General features: G+C 51.9%; 1 protein-coding gene across 1 annotated transcript in view; it reads left to right on the top strand.

The window, feature by feature from the left end:
* The first annotated feature begins 551 nt into the window (after positions 1–551).
* The window catches only part of PARP1 (poly(ADP-ribose) polymerase 1), a 33,156-nt gene continuing 13,461 nt past the window's right edge, over positions 552–20,246 (top strand). Inside the window, exons 1-13 of the mRNA XM_054576659.1 lie at positions 552–812; positions 4,889–5,054; positions 5,735–5,850; positions 7,641–7,855; positions 9,394–9,493; positions 10,725–10,841; positions 11,527–11,703; positions 14,475–14,622; positions 15,614–15,754; positions 16,394–16,636; positions 16,872–16,940; positions 17,170–17,302; positions 19,069–19,264. Coding sequence (XP_054432634.1) covers positions 693–812; positions 4,889–5,054; positions 5,735–5,850; positions 7,641–7,855; positions 9,394–9,493; positions 10,725–10,841; positions 11,527–11,703; positions 14,475–14,622; positions 15,614–15,754; positions 16,394–16,636; positions 16,872–16,940; positions 17,170–17,302; positions 19,069–19,264 — 1,941 coding nt within the window. The 5' untranslated portion in view covers positions 552–692. The remainder of the gene's footprint in view (positions 813–4,888; positions 5,055–5,734; positions 5,851–7,640; positions 7,856–9,393; positions 9,494–10,724; positions 10,842–11,526; positions 11,704–14,474; positions 14,623–15,613; positions 15,755–16,393; positions 16,637–16,871; positions 16,941–17,169; positions 17,303–19,068; positions 19,265–20,246) is intronic.

Genomic DNA, 20,246 nt, shown 5'->3' with positions numbered 1-20,246 from the left:
GAAGTGATAGGAAAACATCTGGGAAAACATTTGGCATCGCCAAAGTCACAGGTACTGTTCATTCTCCTGGGGTTTGTATTCATGCATTTAAAATTCATAATGAAGGCGATGCCAGATTTCAGTTAGTATTTGGTCCCGACGGTCTTCAGACTGCAGTTAGCGCCCCGCTGAGGGCCAGCCGGGGTTAACCTCCCTTGGGCAGATCAACCACATTCCCGAGCCAGTCCAGCGCCTTCCAAATCTGGCGCCCTCAGGGGACAGAGGCCAAGCCTGTTAAAAGAGAATGAGGGTAGAATTACTTGGGAGGGCAAGTAATCCTTCCAGGGAACAAAATAGTTAAAGGGGTGGTGCCGAATCCTCCGCAGCATTACAGGATCAAAGCACGGCCAGCCTCTGCAGGCGGCCGCCGCAGGAGCCCGCGGAGCTCACGCAGCCGCAGGCGCTACGGAAACACCGCCTCGTGCCGCCGGCCTAGAGCGCGCGCCGGAGGCCCCGCCCCTTGAACGCGTGCGCCGGGGGCGTTCCCGCCACCAGGCATCAGCAATCTATCCGGGAGCTGCGGGTGGTCGACGCTACGTGCTCGAGGGGCGGGCTGACGGAGGACGCACGCACGCGAGGGGCGGTGAGGCCGCGGCGGCGTGTGTTTAGGTGGCAGCGTCGGCTGGCTGTGCTGCAGAAGCACGAGTGTGAGGATGGCGGAGTCCTCGGACAAGCTCTACCGGGTCGAGTACGCCAAGAGCGGGCGCGCTTCTTGCAAGAAGTGCAGCGAGAGCATCCCCAAGGACTCGCTCCGGATGGCTATCATGGTGCAGGTGCGAGCGAGAGGCCGCTTTGTGCGCGGCGGGGCTTCATGTCCGGGAAGTGTGGGGGGAGGGCTCGCCTGGAGGAGCCGGACGGGCCGGCCTCTCGGAGCCTACTCGGGGCCTGTGGACGCTGCTGCTCCGGACCTTCTGGAAGATTTTGCTGATCTTGAACGGAAAGCCCAGGAAATAGAGTTGGAAGCTGGGGGTGCAGAGTTGGAAGCTGGGGGTGCTTTTTGCCTTATAAATAAAAATGAGGAACCGTTTCTGTTAACATTCGCCCGGGGGGGGGTGGGGCGCGGAATGTGTGCGTGGTCTTTTGAGGCTCGTCTGATATTCACCTACTTTGTTCTGGAAGAATTTTTTTTTTTTTTTTTTTGTCCTACATTGATGGTGACGACTGGCATGAGAGGATTTTGCTTTAAACCTATTTTTGGCTATCATTTCACTCGCTCACTTTTTTTTTTTTCAATTATGCGAAACTGCACGTCGGTGTCGTTTTTGTACTGTGCGTTCCCCTTTAGCCTGATTTGTAGTTTAAAATAACATTTCCCCAAACTTTTCAGGTTCATAGTCGAGCTCTCTTGATGCAATTTGCAGCTCTCCGGTGTAAGAGTGGCTTTGGGGGTTCCTCGTGGGGACTTGTTGACAGATCGGGGATCCACCCTCCGCGTTCCCTTGGGCTTTGGAGATGCCCGTGGGTGTTGGAGTGCTCTGTAGGGGGGCGGGGGTGTGCCTGAAGGCTCCTGCCTGCGGAGGGGGGGGGGTCCTTCCTCCTCCAGCTTCCATTTTACTCACGTCTCCCCGTGTGATCTGGATTCCCACCTGCCCTGTCTCCCCACCTCCAACATAAAGCTGTCTATTATCCATGGTCAGGGGAACTTGATTTTCCCTCCGTGCAGCGAGGCGATAGTGTGTTTAAGGAATGACTGGAGAGTCCTCACTGGGTTTTCAATACTGCTGGGGTGGAGGGGAGTGGCTCTAAGCCCTCCCTTCTTGCAGGGGCTCCCAATCTGGGGTCTGTGGCGAACGGGTAACAGGTCCTGGAGTTTAAATGAGAACAAACGTACATCTCCATAAAAGTCATTTTCTCCTGTTATGTATATAAGCCCCAACGGGGTATTAACAGTACTTGTGGTTTTTGTCACTGCTGGTAGTTACCGGTATTTTCATCACCTTGCATTTGTTGGGGATTTTTCTAAATGTCATTTATACTCATCACTGATTCAAGATCGCTGTTAGTTAGCTCATGGGTTACTGTATTCCAGTAAGCTTTTTAAAAGTTTCGTTAACTATGTCAGTATAGTTGGTTCCCTTTGTGAGCCTTTGTCTTTTGTCCTGTATTTTTAAATGTTATCCTGGTAAAGGGACATCGTTAGGCTTCACTGGGCAGCCAAAGAGGATCCTGTTCTATGGAGACAGAAAACCTAAGTATAGCCAGGGTGATGAGCGAGGACACTAAGGAGGAAAGGGGAAGGGTAGGCCTGTCTGGGGGAGGGGTCTGGGGTGGCTCCACTGAGTAATCAATTCCTGGACCTACTAAATTGTAACATCCTGGGCCCTCTTTTTTTCCTACTTGATAGCGTAGGAGATTCTTTTTTATTGAAAGTAAAGGGAGTGGAGTTTTAATTCAGAATAAAAAGTTGGTTTTCTAGGCTGTACTGGTGGGGGCCGCAAAAAAAAAAAAGAAAGAAAAAGAAGCCATTCTTCTTCCACTTGGATTTTAAAACCTTCTTTTACATTTGTATGGGAGGATTGTTCTGGGAGTATCAAATCCCTGACGCGATAGCTGTGTGCCCTGGAGCAGCCTCGAGGGGGATGAACTGGGAGGAAGTTGTGAGCCAGGCAACCTCCTGTCTTGAAGAGGGTTAGGGCCTTTTGAGAGGGTTGGGTTGAGAGGTGGGAGTCCTCACACAGGGTGTGATAACGGTCTGTCCGTTCCCTGGGGTGGGCAGGCAGTGGAGCAGGTGGGTGAGAACCCTGGTGTGGGGTAGGTACTCAGTGCTGAAGATTCTGCCACTTCTGACAGTCACGCGGCTGCCAAGTGATAGCCATAGTCTTTCAACCTTGGTCTAGTTTCCTTCCTGCCATATCATTCTCAGCCCTAAGGTCTAGGGTAAAGCCTTGCTTTGTTTGGTCAAAGGTTCTTCCTCTTGAGGGACATGGGGGCCCCAGTCACCCATGCATGGGAACACAGCACCCAGACTGAGGTTGAAGGGGCAGGTGTGAGGCCCTGGCGGAGCCAAGGAGGAATGGCACGGTCATGAGTGCCTGTGCGGGGGCAGAGCCACTGAGCCACCTGTCCTCCTTTGCATGAGCATAACCAGAACGTGACAGAGGAGGGGTAGGCGAGGGGTACCAAGACAGGAAGGGCCCGTCGGAGGCCCCTGCAGATGTCATCCAAGATGGCCTGATGCATAAGGACGTGTCCGCTGCCTTGGTGAAAGTTTAAGAGCCAGAACACGAGTCTGCTCTGGAATGCCATCTGTGGTCTGGTGTGGGGCGTCTTTTCCACAGCGGGGATCCCCCTTCCTTCCTTTCTCCTTTCATCCCTCCAGACTTAGGGCATTCTGCAAACACCCTGAGTGCCCGCCTTAAGCAGGCTTTGCCGGGTGCCAGCAGACAGACATTTTGCCTCTCAGGGAGCTTCTAGCCCAGTGCAAGGAAAGTATTGATTAAGTAATCACCCAAATGGGTCATTCTGAACTGGAAACTGTGGGAGGGGCCTTGGGGGACCCGAGAAAGTGCCGTGGGCTCTGGCTGAGGGAACAGCCAGTGCCGCTGTGAACCGGGCTGCCTGATGCTGAGGGGTCCTTGAAATGCCCAGCCTTAACCTTCCATTTTAATCTTGTAAATCTAGAAAGAGGCTGCTCACATAGTGGTTGAGGGCTAGGCCGGAGACCTTGTCACTGCCTTTTCACAGTATTTCCCCTGTCCTCACACCTCCATCCTAAAAGTGCTGTGTGCTCTACTTTTAATGATGTTTTAATATCTTTGTTTCATGTGCATAACATTTGGCTTTATGTTAGGTAAAAGTGCATGTTTGAGGCCTCCCTTGCATTAGTCAGAACCATTTGTGTATTTTTAAGTAGCTCGTCCGACCCAGCAGCATAGTGGAAGGGACTGAGGTCGGTTCCCACCCAGAAGCAGTTGTGGGTGCCAAGGACCACGTAAATACCAACATTCGTCCCACGTTGCCAGTCACTGTCCCCTGCACTCTGTAGAGCCTGGGAGGGCCTGGCGCTGTGACAGTAAAAGGCCTGGCACTGTCACGTCAGTCCCAACCCACATGTGCAGCTTCCAGGGCAGGAAAAGTTGCCAGGAGAGGTGACCCCCTTTCCCAGATGGCCCGTCTCCCCAAGACCTGCCGCAGAAAATGGCGTCTCCTAAGGGCCCGCGAGCAAGCTGGCAGTCTGGTCGCTGACTTGGGAGTTCTGCCGTCCGCCCTGGCTGGCCTGCTTCCCCCGTCCATTGTCTTCCTCGCCTCTCTCTCATAGAAGTTAATTCATTCCATTCATATCTGTGGGGCTCTTGCGTGCCTGCCACTTCTCTGACACACTCTTTTCTTGCTCATTATCTGGGACTGGGCCTTGTTATTCTAACTGCAAGGGCACGTCCAGAGCCTTTCGGGGCCACACAGGTCCTCTGAGTCCAGGCCTGGCTCCGGGCAGACTCAGGTGGAGTCAGGACACGGGACGGACATCTTGTGTGCACTTTACTGTGCTCAGACGTAAATGATGTCACTGAAACAGCTGCATGTAACTAAAAAGGTACATGGGCAGAATCCTGTTCAAAAACGCCTGCATTCCCCTGGGCGTCCCATGTCCCGAGAGTGTGCTCTTTAGCAGGCAGCAGCTCTCTTAGCTGTTAGGGAAGAACCTGAAGAGAAATGGGGGTTGGGAGGAGGCTGCTGTTTCTTATCTGTTTGCAACTTTTCCCCTGGCAGGTGGGGGCATGGGAAGCTGCCCTTGTTCCACAGAGAAGACGACGAGGGTTTCTGATCGGTTTCGCAGCTGCGGGCTAGGCTTCAGGCTGCATTGGAGGTTAACTTGAGTGTTCATTTACGCCCCTGTTTCTCATTCTTCTAGTCACCTATGTTCGATGGCAAAGTCCCGCACTGGTACCACTTCTCCTGCTTCTGGAAGGTCGGCCACACCATCTGGCAGCCTGACATTGAGGTGGATGGGTTTTCTGAGCTCCGGTGGGATGACCAGCAGAAAGTTAAGAAGACGGCGGAGGCCGGAGGGGTGACAGGTGCGTGCACACCAGGGAGCCAGCCAGTGTCACCCCCAACCCCGGAGCTTACAGGGGACCTTTTCCAAACGAGCGGAGAGAATGTTCTCCAGCTCGACCCTCTGTGTTACTTCAGCTGCACCTCACTGATCCAGCTCTGTCCTGTCGCAGGATAGTTTATTTTTCCAGATGCCTGGAATGGGTCCTTGAAAGTTGATGTGTTAGTAGACATTTTTAGAGCAGTTTTAGATTCACAGCAAAATTAAACAGTGAAGAGAGTTCCCGGAAACCTCCTGCCCCCACGGAAGCACCGTCAGCATCCTTCACTGGAGGGGGGCGTTTGTCTTATTCCTGATCAGAGGGGAAACGCTCAGCCTTGAGACATATTTCAGTACTTTCCACAGTGAGGGAGGGAGGAGGCTCCAGAGGAGGAGGGGAGAGGTGGAAACTGAGACAACCACCAGCTACCATTGTGCTGTTTCAAAGAGCCTGTCTGAGAAAGGTTTTTATTTTATTGCCAGAAAAGAAGCTCTGTTAACCAACCGCAAGGTTAGAAACGGCGTAGATAAAATGGATCACTGACCCCCCCCAGAACACAAAGTGTCCCAGTAGAAGAACCCCAGGGAGGTGGAAGGGGAGGAGGGGACGCTGGAGCTACGCTGAGCCTGTCGAGACGAGTGTTGATGTGTTTGATTCTTCAGGCAAAGGCCAGGACGGAGTTGGCAGCAAGACAGAGAAGACACTGGGTGACTTTGCAGTAGAGTACGCCAAGTCCAACAGAAGCACGTGCAAGGGCTGCATGGAGAAGATAGATAAGGTGAGAGCTTCGTGCAAGTCTCCGACTTTGGATTTCTTACATTGCATGTCCTGGGATATCTCAAAAGAAGAGAAAAACGGGGGCTTTAAGTGCAAGCCCAACACTGGTGGTTAAAAATAAAGTGAAGATCTTAGGAGAAACAGGAGGTGACAGTGACTTTTCCTTCAGTCAGGCCTGGCTGTAACTACTCTTGGTCCAGTCCTCATGTCTTTAACTGCGTCCACTCGTGGGAGATGGGGTTGGCGAGATGGGATTGGAAGGCATTCACACGAAGGTCTCTTCTGGGGTTGGCAGTGGCTGAGAGAGGCTGTGGGTTAAGGTTAAGGAGTGAGTTTCTTCTCTGGTGTAAGCCTCCGGGTTTCTTCTCTTTCACCGCAGGGACTTCATCAACCACCCTTTCCTCCCTGTTGTCATCCCTGAAGAATGACAGCCAGCTGGGGGGAATGGACGCTGTCTGAGTAGTAGCGGGGCAAGGGTGGAAGAACTGGCCTGTGCCCTCCAGCCTCGTCACTCTTCTCTGATCTTAGTTTAAGGTCCCTGCCTCCCTGGAATACTGTACCAGAGACGAGGAGAGCCAGTGGGATTGAGAAAGGAAAATCAGGACATTGCTAGATCTTCTCCAGCTCCCTTCAGCCACTACAAATTTGAGGCAGAAGTTTAGTTTCCAGGGGAATATCAGAGGCTGTGTGCATTTGAGCGTGGCTTGGCCTGAGGCGTTTTGCACAGTGTCGGCACCCATCGTGCGTGGGGTCGTTGGGTCTGGGGCTTGCGGGTGCAGAACTCTCCGAGGAGCTTCAGGCCTGGAACTGTGGGCCTGGGCAGAAGGGCAGGACTAGGTTTGACAGAATGAGGATGGGGCGGGGCAGGGGCAGGGATCCCTGCTGGGAGGAGGGGCCGGCTCTGGCTCCTGGGCCTGCAGTGTAGTGTCCCAGGTGCAGCGCAAGGCCCCAGCGCTGCCCCGGCCCCCTGTATTAGGTGTCTTATGCCTGTTCCAGGTCAGCAGAACATCCTCAGGAAGGTGTTATGTCAGCCAGTGGTCATTGATGCCAGTTCAGCACTCATAGGAATCCCTAGTTTGGGATGCAGTAAAGAAGGAAACTTTATTCGCTGCAAACAGCTCAATGGTGATACAGCATAACTGTGAAAACAGCACCGTAGAGCTGGGGAAATGAATTCCGTCTTCAGTGGTCTCCTAGCCACAGGGGGCTTAAATGGACAGAAATGCCCACCCCTGCACCAGGATTGTTCCATCCTCATGCACATGAAGGCTCCAGATTCTCAGTTTGGTCCAAAGGGCGCTGTCCTGATGGGCAGACCTGAGCATCCCGGGTTGGATGGGGAGAGCCTCGTTTCTGTTGGGTGGAATAGGATTGCAGGAATTCCGTTATAAGGGCTGGCTCAGGTGGCAGGAACAGTGCAGGCAGGCATCTCGGTGCAGGCTTGTCTCTGAAGTGAAATTTGCGTGAGAGGCCCCTCTGTAGTAAGGGCTGCAGGGCTCTGGGGTTTTTGTTTTTGTTTTAGTTTTAATTTGGGTCTAGTTGGCCACCAGGAGCCCTTCTTATTAGGTGTCTTCTTAGGGTTCACAGTTACCACTTCTTGGACTTGTCCAAGCAGGTAGGTAGTGAGCTAGTTGAAGTTGTGTCCCTTTAAAAGGGGGGTGGCTGGGACTTGAGGATAACACACAACCCCTGGTGGCATGAAAGAACCAGAATCTCCCAGCGGTCCTCATGTCACCTCCGGGTGGACCGTCCTTTCTTGTCTCTCTCAGTACCACGTGGTTTTCCCTGCAGGGCCAGGTGCGCCTCTCCAAGAAGATGCTGGACCCTGAGAAGCCCCAACTGGGCATGATCGATCGCTGGTACCACCCGCGCTGCTTTGTCGAGAACAGGGAGGAGCTGAACTTTCGGCCTGAGTACAGTGCGAGCCAGCTCAAGGGCTTCAGCCTGCTTGCTCCTGAGGATAAGGAAGACCTGAAGAAGCAGCTCCCGGGAGTCAAGAGCGAAGGGTGGGTGGAGGGCTATGGGTCACAGGGGGGTTCAGTGAGGGGCTTGATGGAGGCCCGGAGACCCCGCAGATGCCACACCACTCTGCGTTTCCTCCTTGCCAACCTCGAGGGAGCCCGGGATGCAGACTGAGGGCCGCTGACGGCCGGGCGCTCTGCCCCTTTCCTGGCTGCGGTGGCAGAGGACTACAGGGACCTCCCAGCCGTCTGAGCCTGTGGCCCCTGCAGGGCCCACTTCCCCGTCGCCGTGGCCGCTGCCCCTCTGTACGGGTTCCTTTGTGACTGGGTGTCTCTGAGAGGTGGTGCTGGGAGGATCATGATAGGTTTTACACGGGGTGGGGGAGTCGGGGAGCAGGCAGTAAGGCGTTGCCTGGTGTAGAGGTTAGAACCGTGTGGGTTTCTTGCGGTTTAAGGCGGGAAGCCCTACCAGTGACTTACTGGGAGTCCACGGGCACTTCCTGCCCTTTCTGGGTTTTCCGCTGGTCCTTCGTCCCCAGACAGGGATTCCAAGGGAGACACGGCAGGGCTGTGGCGTGCACCGTGCCCCTGGGATGGTGGCTGCATCCTGTTAGGACCAGGGTGTCCCGGGCATCAGCAGGCAGCTCTCCTGCGTTATTTAAGCCCATAGCACCGAGTTCACTGCACAGCACGTGTGGCGCAGGCCTCTGCAAGAACACGGGAGGTCGGGCCCATGGGTTAAACGACTGGGGCGTCGCAGCTCACAGGGTAGCGGCAGGGGTCCTACGTGCAAACGTAGGCCACGGCTACCGCCAGCGTCAGCGGAACACTTGTGGCACGCAGGGTGCTGTGCAAACCACTTGAGGTGGCTTGTTTCATTTCATCGTCACCACAGTCCCCTGGGGTAGATAGTATTCTTTTCCCCGTTTTTATGGATAAGGAGAAAACAAGGGTTTGACTCAGGTCTGTGTGACAGCTGAAACAGAGCCTTAACCACTGTGGCTGTCCTCTGCTTTTAAGGGCTGCCGACGACCCTCCGTGCCCTCTTCCAGGCGGGGATGACACGGCAGAACTGGGTCGCCCACGTTTGCGGAGGTGGGCTGGTGAGGGGTGCCTAGACTGTCACTTGCTTGGGCTTTTCATAGCAGTGCAGTCTCACCCAGAACTGCCTCTTGGCCTTTGGAGCAGCCCTGTGCTGTAGCTTGAAAGACTCAGCCGCTGGCCCTTGTGCTCTGTCTTCCTGCCCCTCACCTACAGGTTTCCTTTCAGCATCGTTCCTACCAGGAACTTTCCAGGCTTTCTCATTAGTGTCAAGAGGTACACGGGGTTTTTGGCATCAGATGGAGCCTGAGCCTTGGATACTATGCTGTGTTGTTCCAAGGCTCTGGAGCAACCCGAGCCCCCTCCTGGGCAGCAGGGAGCGTCCCGCAGTGGATGGAGTCAGTGCAAACGCTGCCTGGACAGACAGCAGGCAGGGCTTGCCGGGAAGAATTGAGATAACAAGATGCTGTGGCACCCCAGTCCCTGGACTTCAGAGTTTTCTTGGCTCTGGTTCTTTCTTTTATATCCCACGTCTCTTTTAGAAAGAGGAAAGGCGACGAGGTAGATGGAATAGACCAAGTACCCAAGAAGAAATCTAAAAAAGAGAAAGACAAGGATAGTAAGCTTGAAAAGGCCCTCAAGGTGAGTTCTGAGCTGTGTGTCTCCTTTCACCATTCTGTCTCCACTCCCTTTCCTCGTTCTGGGAAGAAAGGTCAAGAAGGTGTGCATGCGCCACTTACCAAGACCTTGAGGAATTCCCAAATTGATAGCTCTTGTTAAAAAGCATGGCTTTTTCCCCAAGGTGGTTTTCTTCCCTCCTCCCAAAGAAACAGTTCTTACTTGGAGGAGAACCCACAGTAGGCTCCAGGCGCCAGGTGGGAGCCGAGCGGTCAGCCCCACCCGCCAGCTTCCCCTGAGATGGTAGGTTGCTGCTTTAGCCACGCAGTACGTCGCTGTGCATCCTGGGCCTGCAGGGTCGCCTGCAAACATTAAACTTAAGGATGTGAAAGGTTCTTAGCATAGACAAGTGTCTTGGTGAGACAAAGTCTCATGTATTTTAAATGAAGATGTCTGGTTTAAAAAAAAAAAGCAGTATAGTGAAGAGGGGGAAATTACCCGTTAATCAATAGTTGTTGACCAGAGATTCATCATTGTGTTTATAACACATGTATTGAAGCAAAGTACAGATTATTAATCAGAAAATGCTAGGTGTTTGGGGAACTGGGGGAGAACATTCACTTTCTTTTAGGAACTTGATTTCTGTGAGCCACCTGCCTGGCTCTCATGCAAGTGTTCAGTTTTTCCCAGTGGTAGAAAAATTAGAAGCAGTTTCTGATGGTTCCAGTTGTTAGATAAGAATGACAAATTTGGTGTGGTTGCCCTTTGTAAAAATGTCTGTTACAGTCCAAATCTGGCTGCTGTAGAGCTGTGGCACCGTTTTGCACTGAGGAAATAGGTATTGGGCACATCCCCTACACGCCCCCAGGTTGGTGGAGAGCCGCCATGCCTGCCCCTCTTGAGTACCAGGTGTCAGGCCAGTAGCCTGGGTGCTTCCCAGCTCCTTCCTGTGTCCCCTGGGGTTTGCTTCTGAGGGGTCGGTTCCAGGGACACTCGTTCTGGACTGCAGCCTTCCCACACCCCTCGGTGGTCTCCCCACCTTCCTCAGTGTCCTCTGGGAGGCCACGCTCTGGGGTGCTCCGCCACCCACAGGAGTGGGACTGGGAGCACACTTCCCAGCTGATGAGACTGGGTTTGGAGGGCAGCTCAGCTAAGCGTGTGGTTGGAGACAAGTGAGACCAGCGGAATCTCCTCCAGTTGTTGGGTTTCTTCCTTTGAAAAGAGCGGTTTCTCAGCAGCTGGATCTTGTTCGTAGGCCCAGAATGATCTGATCTGGAACATTAAGGACGAGCTAAAGAAAGTGTGTTCGACGAACGACCTGAAAGAAATGCTCATCTTCAACAAGCAGCAAGTGCCCTCCGGGGAGTCGGCGGTGAGCTGCCTTTGTGTTAAGTGAGAGGCGTGTGAGGCAGCCAGGTCGCTGTGCGGTGACTGTCCTCTTGGACTATGGGAGGCCCTCCGATGAACACCTGCTGGTATTAATTGGGCGGAGTGACAATTCCATAGTTGTGTTGCATGGTCATTGCCATCGTGGTCACCATTCCCCAGTGGCGCGAAGGGGCGGCTCTCCCAGGCCCTTGCAGACGCCTTCCACAAGGTAGCCCTTGGTTGAGCGTTTTGGCGAGGGCTGAGATGGCCGTACATTTGCCTTGTATATTCATGCCACACAGGCCTAAGGAGCTCTCTCTGCACCTTCCGCCCAGACAACCCAGGGGCTGTGAGGTGTGCGGGGTGAATCGAGACCACCTCGTGAGACCCGTTTCCCCAGCAGGCCCTGCCCTGCCGTTTCTCTCTGGAAAAGAAGTTGGCGCTGCTCCTATGCAGAAGCAGTGGGTGCCCTCTAACTCCCTGTGGGAAGCAAGGTTGTGTGTGGAAGTAAAGTACAGAAACTGAAGCGCCACATGTAAAGCAGCTGCTCGGGCGGGGGCGTTAGTGTGTCTCAGGGCGAGCCCTCGTCCGTGTTAGTGAAGCCTGGGCAGATTCTCCATCCCACATTGCAGACGTCATTTTCTGTAGCTGCTGCTTTGCTTTTTGACATGTTTCTTCACTGGCTTCAGATCTTGGACCGCGTGGCTGATGGCATAGTGTTTGGGGCCCTCCTTCCCTGCAAGGAGTGCTCGGGCCAGCTGGTCTTCAAGAGCGATGCCTATTACTGTACGGGGGATGTCACTGCCTGGACCAAGTGTATGGTTAAGACACAGACGCCCGGCCGGAAGGAGTGGGTGACCCCAAAGGTAAGGGGGTGGGTCCTGGGACCCTCGGGCAGAACAACATGGTCCCCTCACTCAACGGTTACCACGACTGCAGGGCAGTGTTCCTCGGACCCCTTAGTGTGGCCCACCCTCGATCCGAATGCGAAATTCCATTATTGGTTCCGTATGTTTAAAAACTATACAAATGTAAAACCAAAGCATTTTTAATGGGTACAGATTTGTCCAGTTGGTGTAAAATCCTCTTGTTTGCAAAGACCATGGATTAGTTCTGTTCATCAAGTGCTTAGCATGTGCCAGACGCTGTTCTAAGCACAAGGAACATAGGACGAATAAGTGGATTATAATTCCTGTCTTTATGATAGAAGAGTTTTTCTTAAGGATATTTCCTTGCGTGAGTGTTGGAAGGGGAGCTGGGTCCAGAGTTCCTGTTGTTGATCTTTTTAATTATGGGACTGCATATTGAATTCTCAGTGGCAAAAAAAGCCCAAAACGTCAGCTGAGGAACCTCATTTGGAACTGTGTCGGTGAGGGGTGGGGCTGACGGTGTGCTGGGGACTTGGCTGCTACAGGGACTCCCACCTGTGTCCTCAAGCTCAGCCTGAGCCGGCACCCAGCTGCCTGGGGACGAGTCGTGGCTGCCGCTACCTAGGGTTTGGGATTTGCTCTCCATCAAATTCCCTCCCCCTCTGTTTGCTTCGGGGAGACGAGCATTTGGAACAGTGGCACGTAACGAGCACTCAGTGGTTGTTACTTGAGTGTCCTGTTGGCACCACCGATTCCAGCAGCTAGAACAGAACTTCATTGTCCCACTGGCCGCCCTGCCCCGGCTTGTTTGCTTCCTGCCTCCTGTGTCAGCACTGCGATCACACACGCGCCCCCCCCCCCCACAAGTCTTTTCTCTGAACTTTCTCGTGAATGAACGCTCTTAACAAATTTGGCCTTGTTGTTCCTCTCGCCCTTAATATCTGACAGTGATTCTCTAGTTCCTATAGAAGTATTTTCCCAGTTTTTTTAAGTGTGCAAATGTTACAGACCCCTTTGTGGTATTTGCATCCCTTCTACTATCTTTGAGAAAATAGTGAGATAGTAAGTAATGTGAACTGTTTTGTAGTTTATACATCAGTTGCACAGCACCTATCTATATTTTTTTAACAAGTATTTTAAAACGGTGTATGCGTGTTTGAGACATTTTCCTGAGGCCCTTAGCTGTGTGCTGCTTGTGGGAAGTCAGGGATTCGCAGACACCGGGCGGTGCCCCTTCTGTCCCCAGGGCTTGGCCCACAGAGTCTGTGTCGGTGCCACCTCCTTCGCTTGAACCCCTCCTGCCCCTCAAAAGCCCTTCATGGTCCGGCTGTGCTGGCCTCCGTGGCCTCTACCACCTTTTTTCTTCTCACGTGCCACTCTCACACCTCTGTGCACGTACATCTCTAATTCTCCACGCTCCCAGCAACAGGGAGCTAGCTGCCTGGGGTTCCAGCAAACCACGGTAAAGTCAGTCAGGTGCCTTTGCCCAGACAGCGCCGTCTGGGGTGCCGCTTGGCAGCTCACTGCCTCCAAGGAGGCCTCCCAGCTTTCCCAATCTTGCATCACTATGGCATGCCTGTAGTTTAGAACTTAGCTCTTTTACTATTAAAGTTTTCCTCCGTGTATCTGGCTTTCCGTCAAGTTTCTTCAGGGCAGAAACTTTTTAACTTCAGTGTGACGTGCGGCACAAGTTAGGGGCTCAGCATATGCTGGGAACGGATCCGTTGCCTCTCACCCAGCAGGCATTCACTGAGTGGATATAGCCGGGGCGGGGGGGCTGTTTCTTCCTTGGATGAGAACTCCAGGGCCTGGGAACTGTGGTGTTCCCCGAACTTCATGCACAGTAGGCCACCCCCCGCCATCCGCAGCAAATAGACTCAGAGGATGCCTAAAACCGCGGATGATGCCAAACCCTATGAATCATGTATGAAGTGGGATAAGGATGCCTTAAACACCAGCGCTGCAGCATTGTGGCATTCGATCTGACGACTGAAATGGCTATAAAACGGCGCATGGGCAGGTAGAAGACACAGTGCAGAGACGCTGGACAGAGGGGTGATCCCTGCCCTTGGCAGGGTGACGTGAGATTTCACCACACTGCTCGGTGGCGTGCAGTTTAAAACTTAGCTGGAATTTTCCATTTCATCTTTTTGGGCCAAGTTTGGCTGCAAGTAAATGAAACCTCAGAAAGCAAAACCATGGGTGAGAGGGGTCTGCTGTATTTGACATTGATCAAGCGACCATTCAGAGCCCAGCCTGTTATAAATGACCCGGGATGAAAGTGAACTGTGCTGGTGGCAGGATTTGTGTTGAATGCTGACCGTTCCTGGGCTCCGCAGCTATGCGTCCTCCTAGAGAATTACCCTGATTTCCAGCTGAGTAATGATCTGTTTCCCGGCACGTGCAGTCCTGGGGGCTTTTGGTAATGGGGCACGCGTGAGAGGGGAATGACTTGAGACTGAGGCCTGCAAGTGGTAGCCAAGTTTCAGCAGTGCTCCAGGTTGTAAACTAATTTTTCTTTAAACAATATATTTTTTTAAAGTATCCCTAGTACCAGCCCTATTGTAAATGCAGATTCACTAGAAATAAGTACCATATTTGTACTAATACTGCACTTCATACTAGAAGCCTCACATTTTCTTATGTTATTCTTTATTATAAACAGAAAAAACAGATTCTTTGATTTGGACAAGAAAAACCCTCTTTGCTTTATCGGGTAGTTATTTCAAGTGGGAGCGGGTTTCTTAACTGACACTTACATTCTTTAGGAATTCCAAGAAATCTCTTACCTCAAGAAACTGAAGGTCAAAAAGCAGGACCGTATATTCCCCCCCGAGACCAGCGCCCCAGCGGTGGCAGCGCCCCCGCCTTCTGCAGCCTCAGCACCTGCTACTGTGAACTCCTCTGCCCCGCCAGGTAGAGCTCCAGGGACAGCCAGGGTGGGGGGTGAGCTGGGGCCCTGTTCCCCGAAGGACCCCAGCTGTCCTTCTGAGTCCCTGTTGCTGATCCCGTGAGGGAGCCCTGTCCCACTACGTGCAGCGGGAGATGGAAGGTGGGAGGGAGGCACCTCAGAAACCCCAGGTGGATAGCCGTGCCTGGGATGGCGCTCTGTGCGTCCTGCCTAACCAGGATGGAGCGCCTCGCGTTCCTGCTGCGGGGCAGCCCTGCTCCCGGCGTGATGCTGGGGTCTCTTGTGTACAGAGGGCTGCGGTACGAGGTGTTCTCCTCACCAGCAAAGACAGATCGGTTTGTGTTGTCAGGAAGAGAGACCCTCTGCCCTGGTTACTCGGGCATGTGGAGGACCTGCAGGACTTCTCCCCACGGCAGCTCTAGTTTAAGAATGTGGCGCCAGCACAGCATTCCCATCCGCCTTCAGTATGGCGCACCCCCAGCCTGGGGCTCCCTGCCCTAGGTTTAGTGCTAGACAACATGAAATGCTAGGGTCTTCTTTTTGCCTGGAACGGGCTGTCTCAGGTCCTGTGATTAATGGCTTGAGAGACTGTCAAGTAAAATTTTCTTTAACAAGTGTTGCATAAGAAATTGCACTTTGTATTTAGGTGAGAAATGGGAGGAGAATAATAATAAAAGTAATTGGAAGTTAACATGATCTACCTCTCTGCTTCCTATCCACTGCCAGCCTCCTGGTCCCTGATCCCTAGTCCCCAAATACAGCCTTTCTGTGCCCAGGGGTGAGTGCAGGTTCTCAGGTGGCACTCTGCTGTCCTGTCCTCCGCTTTCCCATGAACCCTCTACTTCTATTTTCATAGACCTCCCTCAGGAGAAGCTACTGAAAGGGGTGTCCTGGCTTCTCCCTGGGAGCTTGCTGCCTGCTCCCACTCCCCCTGCCCGTCCCAGCCACCCTCCCTGGGAGGCAACCCCGCTTCACGAGTCTGTCTTCCCATACCAGATAAGCCGCTGTCCAACATGAAGATCCTGACGCTCGGGAAGCTCTCTCGGAATAAGGATGAAGTGAAGGCCGCGGTTGAGAAGCTCGGGGGAAAGTTGACAGGGACCGCCAACAAGGCCTCCCTGTGCATTAGCACCAAAAGTGAGTTTAATCTTACGCATAAACCTGAGAGAATGCTCTCTGTCTCTTGCAACTGTGATGAGCATTAGGTGAAGTGAAGTGAAGTGCATAACCCAGTGTCTCTCTCCCAGCGTCACAGTGCGGTCCCCTGGGAGGGCCACCAACCTCGGTGCCTGGAGCTGCTGCTCTGGCCCGTGGCATATTCGTGTGCCTTGTGTTCCCCGCTAAAGACTAGAGGTGCCCGTTCCCACCACCTGGCACTTTGCCACAAGAGGTTGGTAGGTTTGCTGCCAAAGCAAAAGTTCACAATTTAAGTACATTTGGAAAGTGCACTTAAACAACAGTAAATAGGTTTCTTTGCAGCGTTATTACACTAACAATCATTATAATAACTCTCCAAGACCAGGGAAATAAAATAGAGCATTTTCCAAACGTATCTGACCTCAGGGTCCTTTTTCTGTGCAATGTATAAAGCTGGTAAGAGACACCTGTGAAAGTAATCCGAAAGCACCAGATTTGCAAAGAAAGGAGAGCTGTGGGTGATGAGGGTTTGGAAGTAATCAGTAAACATGACTAGTAATTTGAGATTTAAGATCAGCTTTAAACTTACTGTGTAGCTTCTTTTTCTTTCTTTTTTCTTTTTTCCCCTCACTTGAACAGAGGAGGTGGAAAAGATGAATAAAAAGATGGAGGAAGTGAAAGAGGGCAACGTTCAGGTTGTGTCTGAGGATTTCCTCCAGGACGTTGCCGCCTCGACCAAGAGCCTTCAGGAGTTGGTCTCAGCCCACATCTTGTCCCCCTGGGGCGCCAAGGTGAAGGCGGAGCCTGTAGCAGCGGTAGCCCCAAGTGGGAAGTCGGGAGCTGCAGTCTCTAAAAAGAGCAAGGGCCCCATCAAGGAGGAAGGTGAGGCCCTCGCCACCCTCCCCGGGGCCCCTTCTGCTGCGGGTCATGGCCTGCCCGGCGCCTGCCTGTGGAGACCTCGCCCTCCGTGCCCCGGGACGGCCTGGGCGGGGGAAGGCACACAGATGCCGTGTTGGCACATGATACCAGTGCAAATGGCCAGCTCGCTTTGCCTTCCAGCTTCCCTGTTTAAAAATATTTTTAACCTAATGTTCACGTTTCTCCGTCTCCTTCCAAGGAATCAACAAATCTGAAAAGACAATGAAATTAACTCTGAAAGGAGGAGCTGCTGTTGACCCTGATTCTGGTAAGCCAGCGGGAATGTGAGCAGAGTGGGGCCTGCCTTTGCTCCCATGCCTCCTTGCCGCCCACCGCCTGGCCCATCCTGTCCCGGGAACACACGCGTCTTCCGGGAAACCTGAAGGTGGTGGTAGAGGACCCTGCCGGTGTGGGCCCTCTGCATGCAGACCCCTCTCCCTGAGCACACCAGCCCCTCTGTCGGGGAGGGAGCTGTAGGAACCCTGCCTCCGTGACAGGTCTGGAGCATTCTGCGCATGTCCTGGAGAAAGGCGGGAAGGTCTTCAGTGCCACCCTCGGCCTGGTGGACATCGTTAAAGGAACCAATTCCTATTACAAGCTGCAGCTCCTGGAGGATGACAAAGGCAGCAGGTGTGTTCAGGGGCGGGGGGGCCTCGAGGGGAGCTGTGCTCCGTGGAAGGTGTGGGCCCATTTGGCTGCGCTGCCAGCCTCAGGAAACCCACCTCTTCCTCAGTTTGGGGGAGTTCGGGCTCCTCCCAAGGACCGTGGTGAATAATGAGGCCTCTAGTGAGCGGAGGGTGGGCTGTCACCACCGGACAGCCTTGCCCCCGTGTCCTGTCGGGCCATCTTCCCAGGGTGCATTGGCACATAGTCTCCCAGCTCTTTTCCTGCAGCCACTCGAAGGTTCTAGATTTTCTGACACCTTTACACATGCTCTGAAACTTCCAAAGCAAGTAAAGTTTGGCAAGAGCTGACCTTACCCTTTAATGTTACTTCATACTCATTAAAGGTGTTTTGGGTTTGCCTTTTTTTGCCCTTTTTTTTTTCTTTTTTTTTTTTTAAACCTGGTGGAGCTAGGCAGGGCCAGTTCTGGGGGGCTGAGGGGCTGGGCTGGCTTTCGTCGTCCGCACCTCACTGGTTGATCGTCCCCTCTTACAGCCGGCATGGAACCGGAGCTGTGTGTGGGCAGAAATGTGTGTGAAAGGAACTCGTGCTGCATTCTAGTGGTGAAAAGACATTTTTTAAAAATTACTTTCATATGTTAAACTTGACCCCTTTTCTTCTTAGCACTTGAAAACCATTTTCTTATAGGAAATCCAAAAAGGTTTACTAGTGGCAAGGCAAACCCCTGTGGCCGTGATAGCCCAAGGGAGTTAAAAGTCAGCCCCTGGTCCATCCCTGCTAGCCTCAGCTTGTAGGCACTGTCATGGCTTAAGGTCTTCCCTTCCCCTCATCTTTTCGTTAGACCTGTAGTTTAAGACGTGAACGTCAGAGGTTACCACAGAGGGTACACAGTATTTGGTTGGCTACTAAAAATTTCTGAAGAAATAAACCTTACCTGTCATCTAGTTTGTTGCCTACTCTCGTCAGGTGTGAAAGTCAAAAGTGGTTTCTTATAAAATATACCTTCCAAAAACTTTGTATTTATTGTACTTCAGGAGAAGGAATAGGGTTATTTGTGGAAATATATACGGTGTCATAGTCTGTTAAATGACAGGCAACAAGAATAAATTTTTCCCCCACTACCTGGAAATTCTAGTGGTGATGGTGGGTGTGTGCATTTTCCTGGTGGCCTAGATTTCCTGGTTTTTAGAGTGAAAGAATAGTGTGGGCTATTAGGGTCAGGGAATGTTTTTCAGGATCAATATGGAAACAGAATGGTAGCCTGGGTCCGAGCGTGGGTGTGAGCCGCTGTCCCAGCCCTGCCCGTGTTACCGCATCTCAGCTTCTGATCTGAACAGAGAGTTCTTTACCTCTTTAGTGTATGTTGTAAATGGTTGCATCTCTCTAAACACATGACTTCCAAATGATACTGTCTTTGGGGAGAGGAATTGAGTGTTTTTATGTAGAGGTCTGTAGACACCCAGAATCTGGTCCTCAAGCTTGGCTGCTAGGTCCAAGCTTAAGCTATTCTTGGGCACTTTATATAGTCCATTTGAAAGGACATTCTTTAATTACTTTAAACGTATTGTAACCCTTAATTCAATAAAAGTAAAATAAAGGTCCTCTATTATAACATGAGTTCTTTTGTTCCTCTGTGTCAGTCACCATCATTTTGGGTGTTTGTAGTTTTTTCTCACCCAAGTGGAGTGGCAAGGAAGGGAAACGCCTGAAACATGACCAACTAACCCGCAAGAGTGTATCTGATGCTCCCCCTTCCTCCCCACCCCTCATAGGTATTGGATATTCAGGTCCTGGGGCCGTGTTGGCACAATGATTGGTAGTAACAAACTGGAGCAGATGCCATCCAAGGAGGAGGCCATTGAGCACTTTACAAAATTATATGAAGAAAAAACCGGGAATGCCTGGCATTCTGAAAACTTCACAAAGTATCCCAAAAAGTTCTACCCCCTGGAGATTGACTACGGTCAGGTAATCACTTAATGCTCTTACCCCATCGAGTTAGAGTAACAAGGGTACCATGTTCTTTTCAAAACATGCCACAGATCAGATGGCATCACCAGTGAATGCTACCAAATGTTTAGAGAATTAATACAAGTCCTTCACGACCTCTTCCAAGAAATAAAAGGGAAGAAACGCTCCCAACTCATTATGTGAGGCCAGTACCACCCTAATACCAAAATAGATAAAGACATCACAGGAAAGCCCTAACCTGTTTTGACTTGATTGGAGCATTGTCCCGTAGACTGAAAAGGTCGCGGGTGTGATTTCCAGTCATGGTACATACCCAGATTGCGGGTTCGATCCCTGGTTGGAGCACTTATGAAAAGGAAACCAATCAGTGTTTCACTCTCACATCTCTGCCTCTCTGTCTCCCCTTCTCCCCGTCTCCCTCCCTCCCTCTCTCTTTCTCTCTCCCCCTTCCTCTGTTTCTGAAAGCAGTGAAAAAATGTCCTTGGGTGAGGATTTGGAAAAAACTAAAGATCAATAACCTTTTGAATATAGATGCAAAACCCTCAACAAAATACTAACAAGTTGAAGATAGCAGCACATAAGGGTTATATATCATGACCTCGTATGAGATGGCACCTTGGTGTGTTAGCAGTTAATTGAACCTGTGTTCATCATGGATCCTGTGACCTGGTTTGTTACCAGATAGAATTACAGTGGCATGCTCTGCTAGGTCGCAGTTTTCTTGTTCGTTTTTATTGTGATACAGTTGATGTGTGTGACATTAGTTTCAGATGTACGATGTCATGATTCATGTTTGTATGTGTTGCAGTGATCACCACATGAAGTCTAGGTAACACTCATCACCTGACACAGGAAGTTTTTTTTTTTTCTCGTGATGAGAATATTTAAGATCTCTCAGCAGCGTCCAGGCACACAATGCTATGTTGGGGACTGCAGTCACCGTGATGTGCATTACACTCCATGGCCTATTTATGTTCTA

This window comes from Pteronotus mesoamericanus, unplaced genomic scaffold (genome assembly GCF_021234165.1).
Source record: "Pteronotus mesoamericanus isolate MK-2021 breed Mesoamerican mustached bat unplaced genomic scaffold, CSHL_Meso_final contig_347, whole genome shotgun sequence".
NCBI classification, from domain to species: domain Eukaryota; kingdom Metazoa; phylum Chordata; class Mammalia; order Chiroptera; family Mormoopidae; genus Pteronotus; species Pteronotus mesoamericanus.
Note: the sequence above shows the minus strand (reverse complement) of the source record. Positions and strands in the feature narration are given on the sequence as shown.